The following is a 20,022-nucleotide window of genomic DNA, read 5'->3' on the forward strand; positions in this document are numbered from 1 at the left end:
TTATGACAATGAAAGTGGCAGTTTGTGCAGTCTGTCAGCAACTTTTGTGGGTTAGCATTCAGTACTTTGAGCACAGTTCCTCATTTAAACTGCCAACAAGAGTTATAAAAAATTTCCTGGCAATTGTTTTAAAAATTAGTGACCAAAGGGTGGAAAGGACAAGAGAACTCGAATCATACATGATGGGTCACACACACTGACACAGGGAAACGGTGATCAAGTTTACAATGTTTATTGACCAATGAAAGAAACATCTGCTTCAATGATAATAACAAAATCACCATTACAGTATCTCACAGGTGTGAAGACTTGACAGTGTGGTGATTCCAGAATCTGACAAAGTAACACAATTAGTATCTTCATAGACAAATACACTTGTATGGAAAATATTCTAAGTCCAAATAAGCTGTCCATGATAACACCAAGCATATGAACAGAAAAATCTATCCTGGATACAGTCTGATTGCACCAAGGGAACAACAATGAAGGCTGAATACAGTGACATTGGTTCCTACGATGGGCTTTGAGAGTGTCGTAAGATGATGGGGTGAATAGCACCCACTTGAGGGCTAGGAGAGGCTCTCAAAGCTGGAAGAACTGACTTGTCTAGCTCTGGAGCCAACCTTTACAGTGGTCAGTGGCAGAATACTCACATCACTATTTTCTAGTCATGTGTGTGTGGGAGATGTGAATAGTTCCTTTGGAAGAGGCAGCCTCTACTAGCGCTGGAACTACTACCTGGCATCTGTCCATTACTGCAATGGAGCGAGTCCATGCTGCTGAGGTGTGCATGGACTATGTAGGCTGCAGACTTGGTTGAGGTGCCCAGAAGGTTGCCGATCACTTTTGTGAAGATCACCAGTATAGCAATAGGCAGATCGAATAATGTCACTTGGAACATGAGGAGACTCAAATCTAAATAAATGGAACTGGAAAGAAAGCTGAAGAAGGAAATGTACCAGTTGCAATCCCAACAAAAACAAAGAAAAATGTAAAGGAATCAAAGAACTGAATGATCACATCATTAGGTTACCAAAGTACAAATATATGTCCCTGAAGAGACCAAGATAGAAGACACTGATAACCTGCAAACATCTGCTATGAAAGATTAATATTATGAAAAGGATAGACTTCTACTCACAGTAACAATTACACTTTGAGTCACAGAAAGGCACAATGAAAAGACTGTTAGACATTGAGCTGTCAGCCAAAGCCTTCTCCTTCAGAAAAGAAGAAGGCTTAGGCTGAAAGCTCAATTTATAATCGTCCTTTTGTTGTGACTGCCTCCACTCAATGTGCCATCTTTATGGTGAGTAGCAGTCTCCCTTTTCACAATATTGTTGACATTCCAAACTGGACTTTCCATTGTTAGATTAATAATACAAGCATTTAATGCTATGGGCAGTTTTATTGCAACATAGACATTCAAGGAGGGTCATTACAAAAACAATGGCAATGAAGCTAAACAGTTTAGTTGCATGAATCACAAATATCTTCTTTTGGAGAAGGGATATTTACAAGTATACATTATTTTCTAATATATGACAAGCTCAAGACTCAATTCAGAGATGCGCAGATTTTTAAGGATTTTTTAAAAGATGTGGCAGTAAGGCCTACTAACAGTAAAAGGTGTCCCGTTCCATAAAAACATGGGAGAACTGCCGGATGTCTGTAACATCCTGCCACGATATTTTGGCGCAGAGTTTTCTGGCCATCTTCAGGTGAGTACCACTATAGTAGTACTGGTGAGTACGCGTTGAGCTATGTCCTTTTTTTTGGGGGGGGGGGGGGGGGGGGGGGAGAACGGAATAACCATGAAGCTCAACAACACTGTCCACCAGATAGATGAAGAGTGTGAAGTGCAAGTGCACTTACTACAACAAGAAAACATAGCAAGTTTGAAGGAATATTTACTGGAAAAGGTTGCCAAAATTATTTGGAGATGATGTGCAATCATGTAGGTAAGATGTAATCGAAGCCCTCAGGAAAAAGAACAACATAAGAAGCATAAATTATCTGTTTATCTGAATACAGAAAATTGGAGAACCACTAAAAAAAAACACACACACACAATTCAGAATATACAGAAAAAAAATAATATGCCAAAAAAGTAATTAAAGTGTCACAACACACATGGGACAAATTTGTAGGTCAAATGGAGTAAACATCTTAACAAGGGTAAAAAGGGAACAGAAATAACATATGTGACATACAAAGATGCTACACCTTGTTAATTATCATCAGTGCTGGTAAGGTAGTAAGATAATTGATGCATGGAAAAAAGAGAAGTATTATCTTTGTTCAAGAAAGGTAAGTTTAATGACCATTAAAAAGCAGAAGTATGTGTTCTCAACACTTTATATAGTAATAAATATCAAACTTAAAACAATTTCTGAAATTCTTGTTGATGTGAACATGCTGAACCTATGAAGGGACTATCAACTAAAGACTGTGCTTCTTCTACAAAAGATAATTGAGACAACATTGAGTCAAGTTACATTCACACATACACTTTATAAAATTCATAAATGAATTGGATAATGTAAACAGAAATAAGCTTTCAACTGCAAAGAAAAGTAATGGGTATCCTAGAAAATTAATAAAAGCTATAAGGCTCCTATACAACTAATAGAAGATTTTATAAGATCAAGCATAATAAAAAATGATGAAATTTTAATAACCAAAAGAAAAGACCACATTGGTGTCATGAGACAATATTTGAGGAGAACTGTACCAGGCATGAGGCCTGGAGAAAGACGACATGATGTTTATGAGAAACAGATATATGAAGATATTGGCAGAGATGTACAAATGTTAACATTGTTATAAGCCAAGAACTGGGTATATGTATAGTAATCTGGACAGAGGCTTACATATAACCATGTCTGGGTTGCTGGAGTAAGTAACTAATGATTAATTTAAGATTGTGCCCCATCAACCACATAAAATTAAAAAATAAGACCAGGCAAGAAAAGAGTACAGTATTATAAAACTATCAATCTTCCAGCAATCCTCTGTGATATTTTTGGGTGCATGGAAGAAACTGTAGATGTAATAAACGCTGCAGAAATGAAATTATGAGAAGAAAATGCAGGTATGGCAAGAAATAAAATCAGAACCAATCAAATTTAGAATAGTGAAGTATTGCAGCAACTGGTATGAGCACATCTGATAGACAGACAACATAACTTTCCAAATTAGGATTTGCCTACAGACTGACCGGTATAAGAGATGTAGAGTGTATCACTTCAAAAACATGGTGATGAATTTAGCTAACAAAACATCCCAGACAATTTCTTGGTGCTCACATCAATGTGCAGATCACTGCATTGATAAATGTTTTGTGTTAGAACTATAATAAAGTATGCATGTTTTACTTATCATGATGGATGAAGGCTGATGGCAAGACAGGATTCTAAGGAAGCCATAACAAAATTTACTTCAAAAGCACAAATCTGTCTAATCCATAATACTTCATGCACAATACCATGCTATTTGTTTATTGGTGATTATCTTGTCAGACTACAGTTTTCAACCACACACACAGCCTACTGTGAAGCATTACACAGCATCTTCTTACCTAGGTGTCCACATTGTATTAAATTTTTTTGCCCACGTGTAGTTGTCTCTCTGACTTTTGATTTCTTCTTCCCTCACTTTCTTTCTATGACCACTATGCTTTACCTAATCTTTTATTCCTTGATCACCATCCAGCTTTGCTCATTGTCATTATGGCCACTCTTCTTCCTCTTTCTAAATATGAACTGGATTCACAAAATTCGACAACCTTGTTAGATAGTCTTATCTAATATGCACTTTGAATTGATTTAATAGTAGCCAGTTAACAGGTAAGATAAAATGTCCAGCATAGAGCAAAACTAGGATGTTAGAATCAATGTGTACATATACTGCAGCCTACTCACTGTGTAAGATACTATGCTGTCTGATTTCCCTACAATATAAATTATCTTTTCCATCTTTTCTTGGCAAAATATGACATTTTATTCTGTAAAATGAACAGAACCTAACTTGCCATATCTTAGTCCTTATGACAACCAACAAAACCTTTTCCTTTCTCAGCTCTATCCCAGATTGCCATGTGACTTTAGTTAAAAAATGTTACTGGATATGGAATTCTAAAGATGTACATAGGACAGTTTCTTACCAACTGACGACAGCCACAGAATGCATCCCATGGTAAGGAGTGCCACCTTTACCAAATTTATTGAAGATTTATTGCAAATATTAAAAATGAAATTTCTTGGCTTTATGGTACTTTAATTTGCCTCAAAAATAAAAATGGAACACTTTTTGTACAATAAAACTTTCTAACAAATTTATTTGTGCTGATAATTTCTCTGTCATTATACTGTCACTTCATTGTAGCTGCTATCAGTTGACTCTGGAGCAAGATGGAGACAGGAAAATGTGGAAACATCACACATATACACCAACAAAGATATTGATCGATTAATCACAGAAACAGAAGGAACTGTGACTCTGGAACTAGAGGGTGGTGATCGACAGAGAGCTATGAAACGACTGCGTGTACCACCTCTTGGAGAGCAACGAAGCCCCTGGATTACTTTCAAAGTGGGTCTCTTCTCCGGCTCCTTCATAGTGCTTTTTCTTGCTGTTGTGCTTTCAGGTTGGAATAATTTTCAGTTCTCATAAAACTGTAATAATCTATAAATACAAAATCTAAATATTACTTTATTTTATGAAAAGCAAGTTAAAAACCACTGAGATGCAAGATTAGCACACATCCCAAAACGTTCAGTCTATTATTGCAAATGAAAGTCACATTTTTATTGAAACTTTAAACAACAACCTAGTGCAGACAAGCACTTATCAATTTGAAATAAAAGCAATGAATACTACACATTTCTCTCAGTGTGTTACTGTAATTTTTTATTTATTTTTTTAATTTTTTTAATGCAAAATATTAGCACAAAATGTATTAGATAGACACTATCAAAGTATTGTGCCATCTCTCTTAACTGAACCCATGGTGGAGACATTTATTTGGCTTCTTGCAAATACCAGTAAATGTGGGATAATGTGTACAGAATCATTTAAATTTTTCTTATAGCTTGGCAGTAGGGCTGTTAATGGTTAATATTTGTGCTCCTTGACTGCTACTACAAGTTTACTATCAAACCAAACAGCACGAGACTGGAAATTTTTGAATCATTGCTATTTGACTAGCTAATATAATGTGCCAAGTCAAACATTTTGTGTGTGTGACCTGGTAGCCTTACTCTATGAAAGTGTAACAGCAAACTTACTGTGTCTTAAGCTGAGGATACCGAATAAAACAATCATTGATAAATAATAGTGGGACACATGCAAAATGTACTGATAAGCCAATAAAATCTTAAATTCAAGAATTAGCATTTTTACAGTTGGGTATAGTATGGAGAAAGTGATTCTCAAACAATTAATATCATAAGAAATTAACCATAACACTAATTCCTATTGCAGTTATCAGTAGACACTGACTAAGTATTAAAAAACTAAAAGAAGATGTAGGATTTAGGGAAGGAAACAAAACGGAAGAGGGAGTAAAAAAGCAAAACAAAAGAGCAACATAGGTTCAAACTCTAAATAACTAAGTAAACAAGATCAAAAAATTAGTAATCCCCAGGAGACATCTCACTAATAGCACCTACCACCACCTTGATAGTAGTATCAGTTCAGAAAGGGAAAGAGCCCTCAAGTCTCTTCAGGAATACCATATCTGTATGAAGCCACCATGGATGATTAGCTATGAAATGGTGGGGATATTGATTGCTCCATTTCACCTGCTATTTTGAATGGTACCCAGACATTTTCTGTGGGGTTATGACCAGATAATTTTGTGGACCCGACAATATGCAACAGGGCGCCTGAGTGTTTGTCACACCTGGAACATGTGTGTACAGCACTGGGAACATGGTAGTTTTTATCTTGGATGATGGAATGTATTTAGTAAAGCTATTAGTAAAGCTATCATGAAGATCTAGAAGGAAGGGCAGCACTTGGTTATTGAGAATGGTAAAATAAACACCTGCTTCACATTCATGGTAACATGGAGTGGGCCCAAGTCATTGCAGAAAAATACCCTGAAAACATTGCAGAACCACTACCAGGTTGAGATACTTATACATTCTCCACACATCATGATTTAAATGCCTTATTGGGCAGTTAGTGCACTTGATGCCTTGTATCATTTGAAAAGAGGTAAAATTGTGGCCAGTCAGGCAACACTGCATATGTTCAAGTCAGCTAATGATCAGTTTCTGAATTGTTTGGTCCACTGATCCAGAGAGCAAGGGCTATTGTGAGGTACCTATCTTCAAATGTCCAATGAATGCTGTTCCCTTTGCAGTGTCCACTCAGAAAGTGGTTGAAATGAACTTATCACTATCAGCAACAATTCCTTTACACTTGAAATCAGTTGCAGTTGTCAAGGTGTGACACACATCTCCAGTCCACCGTTCTTAAGCCATGCTACAAGGCTGTGTGTGATACACAATTCCTTGTAGAAATGTTGACCAGTTTGCACTGATACAGCAGCAAATTAGACAACTTAATTTACAGTATGGCCAGGGGTATGCCCTAACATGCTGGCTCCTGTCTGCCATTCACTCAGTTCTCCACATTGACCTATCTTACCAGCCTAACTCTGCAAAACTAACTGGCACATCTCAACACTTTAACACCATGGGTTGGGTTGATTTTGGAAGGAGACCAAACTGCAAGGTCATCAGTCTCATCGGATTAGGGAATGAGGGGGAAGGAAGTTGGCCATGCCCTTTCAAAGGAAACCATCCCAGCATTTACCTGAAGCGATTTAGGGAAATCACGGAAAACCTAAATCAGGATGGCCACACACAGGATTGAACCATTGTCCTGAATGCGAGTCCAGTGTGCTAACCACTGTGCCACCTCACTCGGTAAACACCATGACTTATGTCAGCGATGGAGGTGCACATGACTACCTGGTACAAATTCTACTCTACATACAACACCCCAAAGCGACCAGAGTGCTCACTTAAGGAGTGTCTAATAACTTATCTGAATAACTTGTGTGGAAAGCAGTTTTGTCTGGTATGCCAGTCAGGCAAAACTGCCATGATCATTGAGGCAATCATCCACTGATGCATCAGGTTGAAGATACCCATTTACTAAAACACTGTCTCCTGTTCCGTGAAGAAGTTTGTAACTACATGCTGCACCTACTCATCCAACAGGAATAATTGATCCCTCAAGGCCTTTTTCTAAGGGACTGATGGCATGATATTCACATGGGGAGGGATCAGGACAATAGGTCAGGTGCTAGAGTCTCCCAGTGGAAGCTAGCCTCCCAGATCCACCAGTGTCTTCTATCCAGTCGTGACCTGCATGGAACCTGGCACACCGGTCCACAGTGGTGGTTTTTGACAAAAATCCCGACTCATACAAATTTTTCATTCTCCAGTGAATGTCTACTGGCATCTACCATTTGGCAGGCAAGAAAAGACTAACAGCACATTGGTCCTGTTTACTCACAAGTGCTAATAACGTTGGCATAGTTCACATTTCCCATATGCATGTCGGAAAGAATTGAATGACGTACTAATCCCTTGCCTGCATGTCAGTGCATATATACTGAAGTGTTGGCAGAAGAGCTAACACAGTGTTGCTAGAGGAGGTTGAAATGCATGCTTTTAAGCTCACGCAGATTGGCGTGAGGTCTGGAACATTACAAGGAAATGAGAACTTAGAAAAACGGACGCAGTTGCTGTAATACTTAACTTTAATCCAGAAGTGGTGTACACCGGTCTGACGGTACAGGCATCACAAGTTATATATCTATTGATAATGGCACCTTGCTAGGTCATAGCAAATGACGTAGCTGAAGGCTATGCTAACTATTGTCTCGGCAAATGGGAGCGTATTTGTCAGTGTAGCATCGCTAGCAAAGTCGGCTGTACAACTGGGACGAGTGCTAGGAAGTCTCTCTAGACCTGCCGTGTGGTGGCGCTCGGTCTGCAATCACTGACAGTGGCGACACGCGGGTCCGACGTATACTAATGGACCGCGGCTGATTTAGAGGCTACCACCTAGCAAGTGTGGTGTCTGGCGGTGTCACCACATATACCCTCATCAGAGTCATGCTACATTGCATATATGCTGCAGCAATGCACTCAAATGGAAACTTTTTGATCAACAACTATATTTCATCATTTTAGTGACTGCAATGACAATAGGTCATTAGACTCTTAAGTTCCTTCTTCAGCATCCTTCATTTGCTCCTATGCCTCATCCTCCATTTATTAACACCTATAAATAGGATTTTTCCTGCTATTTTCTGATGATTTTTTTCTGTTGTAAAATAGTTACGAAAAGAAATTGATTTGTTGGAGTTTAATGTCCAGTCAACAATGAGCTTATTCAAACTGAATAGAATCTCGGAAATAAGGAAATTGGTCATGTCATTTTCGAGGCAACTATCCCAGCATTCATCTTAACTGATTGACGAAAACCTAAACCTGGCTAGCCAGAGTTTTAACCTTGTTGTGAGTCCCTTGGGTAATCATAGCCCCATCTTGTTCAATTTTAGGTTTTTAGTCAGTTAGCCTGATAGTGTTCTCATGATGTGACGACAAGAGAGATTTGGCTAAAGAATCCATTTTTGAAAAAGAAATGTGAAATAACATTAGTGCAATAAGATTGCAAGCATTTCTACACATGCCCTATGGAAACAAAATACTTGAATATGGCAGCCTTATTGGGCTGTGAAAGGTGAGTGTGGCAATCATGGCTCTGAGCACTATGGGACTGAACATCTATGGTCATCAGTCCCCTAGAACTTAGAACTACTTAAACCTAACTAACCTAAGGACATCACACAACACCCAGTCATCACGAGGCATGGCAATCATGTTAAACACACCTTTCGTGTAATGTGTGTGTTTTCTGACCAATGTAGGCTTTGCCATGCTGACAAGGTATTTTGTAAGATTCCAGCCATCTGCAATCCCATCCCAGCATTCTTTACTGAACCAAGAACGTGGAAATCTTTGTAGGTGGCCAGAATATTACATTGACATAATGTTTCCCTAGGAATCTGCCTAATTTCGAAGAAATATTGCTGACATTTGCAAGGAATGCCCTGGACCTGAACCACTCCTTCTCCTCTTGCTCATGTGGGTGGTCACATTTCCTTCTCCTTAAAGCCATGCTGATGTGATGTGGAGAATATCCATTATCTTTGAACACAGACTGTAGGTGTTCCAATTCCTTTCCAAGGTTGTCTTTATGACACAACATGTGCTTGGTGCACCATTGTTTGAAGGGTGCCCATAGTTTGTGACATGCGATGGCAGCTAGATGCCTGCAAATTCAGATCTGTGTGTGTGGGCTTATAGTAGACAGGTTGCCCCATTTCCATCTGACCAACATGTTCAGAAATGGCAGACAGCCACCCTTCTCCATATCCATTGTGAATTGGGTATTCTCATGGGGTGAATTCAGGGTCTGCAAAAAATGTGACAGTTCTTCTTTACCATGGGGCCAAACTACAAAAATATCATCCACGTATCATAGGGAGACTTTTGGTTTAATTTCAGCCATATCAAGTGCCCTCTCCTCAAAGTCATCCACAAGAGTTTTCTACCAGAAGGGAGAAAGGATTACCCACGGCATCACCATCAAAGTGATCAAATTTTCACTGTTGAATAGAAAGTAGGTTGAGAAAAGGGCATGATGACATAATGGAAGACCTTCTTTGTGGATCTTCAGAAGACCATACGAACTTGGTGGAACAGAGCTGTGAGGTCTTAATCTTTTTGCAACTTCTGCAGAACAAAAGAAAAATTCAACAGTACTGTCATTTTCCTTTCTAATCTTCTTGTGAGGTCTTTACCAATCTTCTGGTACTTGGGTCATTCCAAGATCCACAAAGGAGGTCTTCCATTACCTGCTATTGTGAGCAATATCGGTGCTCTGACATATTACTTAGGTAGGCATCTTTCTCTCTACTGATACCTTCTGTGGGAAAAGTCTCACATCATTTTTGCAACTCTGGTAAGTAGACTGAGGTCACATCAACTCAGTGAATTGGACTTATTAGTAAGATTTGATGTCATATGTCTCTTCACTAGGGGTTCTCTCATGGATTCACTGTCACTCACCAGCAGTAAGTTCATAACTGACATAACAGTGGTGTTTCGTAATGACTTTTTAATTCATCATGACCTTTTTTTATTTCATCATGATGTTTCCTTAACCTACTTTTTATTGAACAGTGAATATTTTGAACAAAGTGACAGTGTTGTCATAGGTAGTCCTCTCTCCCCTCTGGTAGCAAAGTCTTTTTTGGAAGATTTTGAGGAAAGGACACCGATTCAACCAAACTTAAACCAAAAGGCGTCTCATGATACGTAGATGATACTTTTGTAGTGTGGCCCCATGGTGAGGAAGACCTGTCATGTTTTTTAGCAGCATTTGAATTCAGTTCACAAGAATATCCAGTTTACAATGGACATGGAGAAGGACAGCTGTCTCCCATTTCTGCACATCTAGGTCAGTCAGAAAGTGGATGGATCCTTGAGGCATTCCATCTACTGTAAACCTACACATACAGACCTGGATTTGCAGGCATCTGACTACCATGACCCCTCACAAACTATGGACACCCAACATATGGTGGGTACATGTAGTGTCTGATAGACACAAGGAGCTGAAACACCTACAATTTATGTTCAAAGATAATGGATATTCTCCACATCATGTAAGCATTGCCTTAAACAAGAAGAAACATGACCAGCCACATGAGCATGAGGAGGAGGAGTGGTTCAAGTCCAGGGCATTCCTCCCATATGTTGACAATATTTTGTTGAAATTAGGCAAGTTCCTAAGGAAACATTATGCCAAAGCAGCCTACAATGACATGCCCTTCTCAGTTTGGTAAAGGATGATCCTGGATTGGAGATGGCTGGAATCTGCAGAATACCTTGTCAGTGTGGCACAGCCTAAATTGGTCACACACACACACACACACACACACACACACACACTCTCTCTCTCTCTCTCTCTCTCTCTCTCTCTCTCTCTCTCTCTCTCTATGTGAAAGGTGCACTACTTGCCTTTTGCAGCCCAGTAAGTCTCCCATATTCAAGCACTGTTTTGCTGTATGGAATTCTATGAGTTGTTCTGCCACAGAAATCTTGGCCTTGATTTAGTTATTAAGGAATGAGTGGAAATACATGTGATGGAAGATCTTATTAGTCATTATGGCAGCTTTCAACTGGATAGGGTAGGAGGCCTATTGATTTCTTAATAGCTACAGAAAAAAAATTTAGTGACACTTGATTTATTAATTTTACATGTGAATTTTTACTCTGTAAGCCCACATTCCAAGAGAGTATGTATGTAGTATCACCATTACAAATGAACCTGTGCACCATAGATGGAACAACATTCTAAGAGGGTACGAAACTCAACAGAGGTCACTCATGTAAAGGAAACTTTCATGCCTGTTCTCTGCACTAATTTATGGTAGAAAATTAACATTGTGAACCAGCAATCTCCAGCGCAAAACACTCATCTGAAGACAGTTGAATGGTTGTCAACTGAAATACAATGGCAAGAAGTTAGCATCATCCATTTGCAATCCCAAAACTTCATGGAATAGTCCAGTATTTCATTCACACTTTGTATTTGGAAGTGAAATGTTTACAAAATATGCAACTGTCTAATTAAGAACTTTGTCATATACTCTTTTTTCCCAATCTGTTCAAGTATACTAAACACCAAAGCATCCCATGGACTTTTATAATTCTTTCTAAATAAATTCTCCCAGTACAGACCCTCTTCTACCTTGCTTTCAAAGATCTTCTTGGATATTTTTGCACAATAACATACAAAACTGTATGAAAATCATATCTTTGTTTCATTGTGCACAGAGATTTGAGAAGACTGAAGAAAGGAAGATACAGGGCAGAACAGAAAGGACCTGATGAGAAAAGAAGCATAGCTTTGGACCACAAAGGTTCATAATGGACCCAATTTATGAAATAAGACAATTACAAGATCACTATTAGAAGTACGGATGATGTGGTAGCTTTCCTCAGTGTAGAAGATACATATGATAGTATATGCAAAAGGAAAGTGTGGAAACTTTAAAGAACAATAGGGTGGGCAATTACTGGGTTGGTGCATAAGTTCATAGTATTTTTTCCTAAGTTTAACAAACAGAACAGACATGCTTAACAGAGATATTAATCATCTGTAATATATTCTCATTCACTATTTACAACACTCTGTAAATGCTGGGGTAACTTTCTGATTCTGTGATTGCAGAAATCATGTGGTTTTGAGGCAAAGAACTTGTTGAGCCACGTTCAGAGCACATTTTCATCTACAAAAGAAGTTCCTTGAAGGTTGTTTGATAGAGAGCAGAAAAGGTGAAATCTGAGGGTGCAAGATCAGGTGAAGAAGGTTGCTTGGAATGACTTTCAAACCCAGTCCTTGAGTATATTTTTAAAATTTTTTTTTACCAGTCTAGCAGAATGCCAGTGGTCATTATCTTGGAGTAGCTTCACTTCATACAGTCTTTCTTGTCATTGTTCTTGGACTGCATCTGCAAGACATCTCAGATGATGACAATAAATGTCAGCAGTGATGGTTACACTTAGGGGAAGCAATTCGTAGTACACTACTCTTCCACCATATGCACATCTTTTGTGAATGTGTGCAGATCTTTGTATGTGGAATTGCTGCTTAATTTGGGCTCAATCAATCCTTTATTTTCCATATGTTAGCATGAAGAAACCATTTCCCATCACCAGAAACAATACAGGATAGGAATGGTTGGTGTTGTTCATGAGCCAATTGATGTTGAGCACTCAGGGATGCACAAACGGCCAGCTGACAATTTTTTGTGATTTTGGCTTAGAGCAGGAGGTACCAACACAACCAAATCTTGAACCTTCCCCACTGGATAAAATACCACATAATAGTGGAATGCTCACAGTTCATCATATTTGACAGTTCTTCAGTACAATGATATGGATCATTGTGGATTAATGTGTTTAAACAATCTTCTTCAAACTATGAAGATCTTCCTGAAACTGGAGAGTCATATCAAGATGACCCTCATTAAAGCCATTTCTCTTGCCATGTTCTGTCTAGTGGCACTATCCCCATCCCATACGTTACCAAATGTTTCTTGCTGCTTCCACAGCTGTCACCCCTCTTTTGAACTCAAACAGAAAAATATGTCTGAAATGTTCTGATCTCTCCAATTGGCACTCCATTTTCTAGTGTCCACATCCCCACTCACTATCTCCAAATGACAAAATGACAATCTGTTAACTCAAATAGCACTAGTGAACTACAAATAAAAAATGATAATCAATAAAAAAAACCTATAGCAACCAGATTACCAATGTGCAAAACAAAAATGCTATGAACTTGTGCACCAATTTAATTGATCACATGGAAAGTAAGAGGTGTGCAGAGGAAATCTAAGCTGCATAAATGTTGGGATAGGAGAGAAGATATTATCTGTAGCAGAGAAATGAGCTAAAATAAGTAAGTGCTCTATCACCATTGCTTTTCATCACAGTAATGGATGAAATGTTGCCAAGAGTGGCAGGACAGATTGGAAAAGGAATTGTGAAAGCAATGTTGTTTCATTGTTTTGTTAAGGGTTGAACATCCACTACTTCATATAATGTTTGAATTGAATTGAATTTTATTATTGTAGAGACCTCACAGGTTATCTGAAATGTTAGAAGTGTCAATATAATTACAGTACACACATGTTCACAATACAAAAAGTTACTAACTGCTATATGGTAGTTGCATTTCAGGGAGAGCATATGGGAATGATTGACAGGAATGGGGGAAAGAAATACAGTAGAAGAAGAATGGGTAGCTTCGAGGGATAAAGTAGTGAAGGCAGCAGAGGGTCAAGTAGGTAAAAAGACAAGGGCTAGTAGAAATCATTGGATAACAGAAGAAATAGTGAATTTAATTGATGAAAGGACAAAATATAAAAATGCAGTAAATGAAGCAGGCAAAAAGGAATACAAATTCTCAAAAATGAGATCGACAGGAAGTGCAAAATGGCTAAGCAGGGATGGCTAGAGGACAAGTGTAAGGATGTTATTTAATCTGTATATTGAGCAAGCAGTAAAGGAAACAAAAGAAAAATTTGGAGTAGGAATTAAAATCCACGGAGAAGAAAAAAAAAAACTTTGAGGTTCGCCGATGACATTGTAATTCTGTCAGAGACAGCAAAGGACCTGGAAGAGTAGTTGAACGGAATGGACAGTGTCTTGAAAGGAGGATATACGAGGGCAGTTCAATAAGTAATGCAACACATTTTTTTTCTCGGCCAATTTTGGTTGAAAAAACCGGAAATTTCTTGTGGAATATTTTCAAACATTCCCGCTTCGTCTCGTATAGTTTCATTGACTTCCGACAGGTGGCAGCGCTGTACGGAGCTGTTAAAGTGGCGTCTGTAACGGATGTGCGTTGCAAACAACGGGCAGTGATAGAGTTTCTTTTGGCGGAAAACCAGGGCATCTCTGATATTCATAGGTGCTTGCAGAATGTCTACAGTGACCTGGCAGTGGACAAAAGCACAGTGAGTCATTGGGCAAAGCGTGTGTCATCATCGCCGCAAGGTCAAGCAAGACTGTCTGATCTCCCGCATACGGGCCGGCCGTGCACAGCTGTGACGCCTGCAATGGCGGAGCGTGCGAACACACTCGTTCGAGATGATCGACGGATCACCATCAAACAACTCAGTGCTCAACTTGACATCTCTGTTGGTAGTGCTGTCACAATTGTTCACCAGTTGGGATATTCAAAGGTTTGTTCCCGCTGGGTCCCTCGTTGTCTAACCGAACACCATAAAGAGCAAAGGAGAACCATCTGTGCGGAATTGCTTGCTCGTCATGTGGCTGAGGGTGACAATTTCTTGTCAAAGATTGTTACAGGCGATGAAACATGGGTTCATCACTTCGAACCTGAAACAAAATGGCAATCAATGGAGTGGCGCCACACCCACTCCCCTACCAAGAAAAAGTTTAAAGCCATACCCTCAGCCGGTAAAGTCATGTTTACAGTCTTCTGGGACGCTGAAGGGGTTATTCTGTTCGATGTCCTTCCCCATGGTCAAACGATCAACTCTGAAGTGTATTGTGCTACTCTTCAGAAATTGAAGAAACGACTTCAGCGTGTTCGTAGGCACAAAAATCTGAACGAACTTCTCCTTCTTCATGACAACGCAAGACCTCACACAAGTCTTCGCACCCGAGAGGAGCTCACAAAACTTCAGTCCTACAGCCCCGATCTCGTACCGTCGGATTTCCATATGTTTGGCCCAATGAAGGACGCAATCCGTGGGAGGCACTACGCGGATGATGAAGTAGTTATTGATGCAGTACGACGTTGGCTCCGACATCGACCAGTGGAATGGTACCGTGCAGGCATACAGGCCCTCATTTCAAGGTGGCATAAGGCCGTAGCATTGAATGGAGATTACGTTGAAAAATAGTGTTGTGTAGCTAAAAGATTGGGGAATAACCTGGTGTATTTCAATGCTGAATAAAACAATCCCTGTTTCAGAAAAAAAATGTGTTGCATTACTTATTGAACTGCCCTCGTAAGATGAACATCAACAAAAGCAGAACAAGAATAATGGAATGTAGTCAAATTAATTCAGGTGATGTTGAGGGAATTAGATTAGGAAATGAGACGCTTAAAGTAGTAGATGAGTTTTGCTATTTGGGGAGCAAAATAACTGATGGTGGTTGAAGTAGAGAGGGTATAAAGTGTAGACTGGCAATGGCAAGGAAAGCGTTTCTGAAGAAGAGAAATTTGTTAACATCGAGTATAGATGTAAGTGTCAGGAAGTCGTTTCTGAAAGTATTTGTATGGAGTGTAGCCATGTATGGAAGTGAAACATCGACGATAAATAGTTTGGACAAGAAGAGAATAGAAGCTTTCAAAATGTGATGCTACACAAGAATTCTGAAGATTAGATGGGTAGAGCACATAACTAATGAGGATGTATTGACTAGAATTGGGGAGAAGAGAAGTTTGTGGCACAACTTGACTAGAAGAAGGGATCGTTTGGTAGGATATGTTCGGAGGCATCGAGGGATCACCAGTTTACTATTGGAGGGCAGCGTGGAGGGTAAAAATTTTAGAGAGATACCAAGAGATGAATACACTAAGCAGATTCAGAAGGACGTAGGTTACAGTAGGTACTGGGAGATAAAGCAGCTTGCACAGGATAGAGTAGCATGGAGAGCTGCATCAAAGGAGTCCCTGGACTGAAGACCACAACAACAACAACAACAACAACAACAACAACAACAACAACTGCAGTTGATATTATGAGTATGGGTATTGTGGTAGCTTTTCTCAGTGTAGGAAACACAATAGGAAAGAATATCTACAACATTACAATAAAGTCTGCATTTTGTTACTGTTCACTTATCTATTACTTCCATTTGTGCCAACTGTGGGAAGCGCCACTCCCCCTGCTCACCCTTCTACCCGTTTTCCATAAGGAGTGGTGAATAATGGAAATCAAAAACCTGGGCAGGTTCACCTATCAAGATGCAAAGAGAAAATACAAATGCCTTAATCCTGTTCCAATGACTGCATCCTATGCTGTGACTATGACTCCGCTGCCCCCATTGGAGACGGCTGTCCCTGCAGTTGTTAAACCCCCAGTGGGCCCTCAGGGCTGCCCTGACTCTTCCCCCATGTCCATGATGGGGGACACTGCTTCTTCTGGACATTGGACACCAATCCTCAAATTGACGAGGATAACGGAGCCCCCCCCCCCCCCCCCCCCAACCAGAGGTAAGCCAGCCTCCTCCAGCTTCTCTCGTGCAGAAAGGGTCCCTTGGAAGTCTAACTTCTAAGGCAAGCTCCAGCATGACAGCTGACATCAGTGAGTGACTCAAGGAGCCTTGAGTGTCAGATTGAAGAGTTTTCTGCTCTTTGTCTGTCCCTGACCCCCCCCCCCCCCCCCCCTCCTGCGACTCCCTCCCAGGTTGCTTTAAAGGAGCAGCATGGGGAAGGGAAGAAGAAGAAGAAGAAGAAGCTGGGTAAGAAGGAAGAGGTTCAGGTTGCCTCTGTGTCACCTGTTCTTACCAGCTCTGCGTCTGAGGACAATTTGCAGATTTTGGTGTCCCCCAACGACCTTAATCTCGCCCCCACCTCAGACGTAATGGTTCTCAACTTAGGCTCTCCTTCAGTGGCAGTAGATGACCTGGTGGCATAATTTGCCTCCTCTGTCCCTTCATGCCTTTTTCAGCTGCAGACAATGTCATTCTCCAGTGGAATTGCAGCTGTTTTTTCCACCACCTTGCTGAGCTCCCACAACTTATCAGCTTTCACCCTTTCTTCTGCATTGCTCTCCAGGAAACTTGATTTCCGGTGATGCAAACCCCCACCCTCTATGGCTATCAGGGTTATTATAAGAATTGAGCAGTTTATGCAAGGATATCTGGTGGAGTCTGCATCTACATCCTTAACTCTCTTTACAGTGAGTGTGTACCTCTTCAAACACCTTCAGAGGCTGTCGCTGTTAGGGTGTGGATGCCTCAAGCTGTTACTGTTTGCAGTATCTATCTTCCACTGGATGGTGATGTCCCACAACATGTACTGGCTGCGCTGATTGCCCAACTGCCACCAACTTTTCTGTTACTGGGCAACTTAAACACCCATAAACCTTTGTGGGATGGTTTGGTGGCAACAGGACGAGGCACTGTCACTGAACAAGTGTTGGCACAGCTCAACCTTTCCCTCTTAAATAATGATGCCTCCACCCATTTCAGTGTGGCGCATGGCACATACTCAGTCAACGACCTTTCGGTCTGCAGCCCTGGCCTTCTACCATTTGTCCAATGGAGTGTGCAGTAGTGAAAACTTTCTGATCTTCCTGTCACTGCCACAGCGTCACTCTTCTGGGTGCCTCCCAAGGTGGGCTTTGAATAAGGCTGACTGGAACTCATTCGCCTTCATTGCCACTATTGAGCCTCTTTCTCATGATGCCATTGATGTGGTGGTTCACATCATAACCACCGGCATCAATTCTGCAGCAGAATCTGCAATTCTCTGTTCTTCCTGGTCCCCTCGGTGGAGGATTGTGCCTTGGTGGTCGCCGTAGATCACTGAGGTGATTAGAGATTGCAGACGGGCCATCCAATGTCATAAGTAGCACCCATCACTCGAACACCTCCTTACCTTTAAGTAGGTCCGTGCCTGAGTCCATCACCTTATTCGCCAATGGAAACAGGAGTGCTGGGGAAGGTATGTCTCCACCATTGGCATCCGTACCTCTCCATCACAGGTTTGGACTATGGTTAGGTGACACTCTGGCCTTCCACTCCCTGAAAGAGGGGTTGGAACGTTGGAACCTTTCATTCCGTACATGCCACCCTGAATCGTACAATGCTTCATTCAGTGAGTGGGAATTCCAAAGTGCCTATCCGCTTGCCCTGATACAGCTCCTGGGCCGGACCACATCCACTATCAGATGCTCAAACACCTCTCAGTGGACTGCCAGCGACACCTTCTCGACCTTTTCAACCATATCTGGGTTGAGGGTGAGTTCGCATCACAATGGCGAGAAAGCATCATCATACCAATGTTGAAACCACTGGAGGTGGACAGCTACCATCCCATTAGCCTTAGCAACGTCCTGTCCAAGTTGCTCAAATGCGTGGTGAGCCGGGGCCTTCTGGCTCCATCTCAGGGTGGATTCCGTAAGGGCCACTCTGCCACCAATAATGTGGTCTGCCTGAAGTCTGCCATCCGTACGGCAATTGCCCACTGTCAGCATCTGGTTGCCATCGTTTTTGACGTGCGGAAGGTATACGATACAACATGGCGACATCACATCCTCACCACACTTCATTGGTGGGGTCTTGTACTATGAGGTGTCAAAACCAAGTGAAACAATCACAGGTGCTCTTTATCAAACACAATTAATGCGTTTGAGCAGAGCATTAAAAGACAAATGACCACAATACAGCGAGAGGCGTGATAAAGTGATTTTGCAGCATGACAATGCTCGACCCCACGTTGCAAAAGAGGTCAAAACATACTTGCAAATGTTAAAATGGGAAATTCTACCCCACCCATCATCGTATTCTCCAGACATCACTCCCTCTGACTCACCTGTTTAGATCAATGGCGCTTGGCTGGCTGACCAACACATCCAATCTCATGAAGAAGTCACAATTGGATCAATTCCTGGATCGCTTGAAAAGATTAACAATTTTTTCGACATAGGATTCATACACTGCCAGAAAGATGGGAGAAAGTAGTGGCCAGCAATGGAAAATACTTTGAATGATACATGTGTAAGCATTTTGTTTCATTAAAGCCTCAAATGTTGGGGAAAAAATGGCAGACGCAAAGTTTTACACCTTGTACCTTTGCACCAAGACTAGTGTATTTAAGTAACATGTGACTAAACATCAAATGCTGTGGTGTGATGAAACAATGTTTTTTGTTTAAAACTGTGATGTATTCAATACAACATGCAAAGTCTAATTGTTTAATATTTGTAATACTTACATCCTATTTTTATCATTGCAGCAATTTTCCATAATGGTGGATCTGATAACCTGAAGACTGCTTTTAAGCTGTATCGAGGTCCACTCCTGATCATAGAATTTTTATTTCTGATGGGCATAAATGTGTATGGTTGGCGATCTTCTGGGGTCAATCATGTGCTTATTTTTGAACTTGATCCTCGAAATCATCTTTCTGAACAGCATTTGATGGAGCTGGCTGCTATATTTGGAGTTGTTTGGACCTTAAGTGTACTGAGCTTTTTATACAGTGAATCTCTTAGTATACCACCCTATGTAAATCCACTGTCTCTTATTATTTTAATGGTTGTGTTCTTGGTTAACCCTGTGAGGACATTCAGATATGAGGCCAGGCTGTGGACTATGAAAGTTCTGGTGAGTAGCAATTTGACAAAGATGATAATTATGCTATAGTTACTTT

General features: G+C 40.6%; 1 protein-coding gene across 2 annotated transcripts in view; it reads left to right on the plus strand.

Annotated features, from left to right (window-relative positions):
• The window catches only part of LOC124613970 (xenotropic and polytropic retrovirus receptor 1), a 286,213-nt gene that overhangs the window by 218,840 nt on the left and 47,351 nt on the right, over positions 1–20,022 (plus strand). For both annotated transcript variants that reach the window (XM_047142759.1, XM_047142758.1), the window contains exons 5-6: positions 4,387–4,648; positions 19,606–19,976. In XM_047142759.1, coding sequence (XP_046998715.1) covers positions 4,387–4,648; positions 19,606–19,976 — 633 coding nt within the window. The remainder of the gene's footprint in view (positions 1–4,386; positions 4,649–19,605; positions 19,977–20,022) is intronic.

This window comes from Schistocerca americana, chromosome 4 (genome assembly GCF_021461395.2).
Source record: "Schistocerca americana isolate TAMUIC-IGC-003095 chromosome 4, iqSchAmer2.1, whole genome shotgun sequence".
NCBI classification, from domain to species: domain Eukaryota; kingdom Metazoa; phylum Arthropoda; class Insecta; order Orthoptera; family Acrididae; genus Schistocerca; species Schistocerca americana.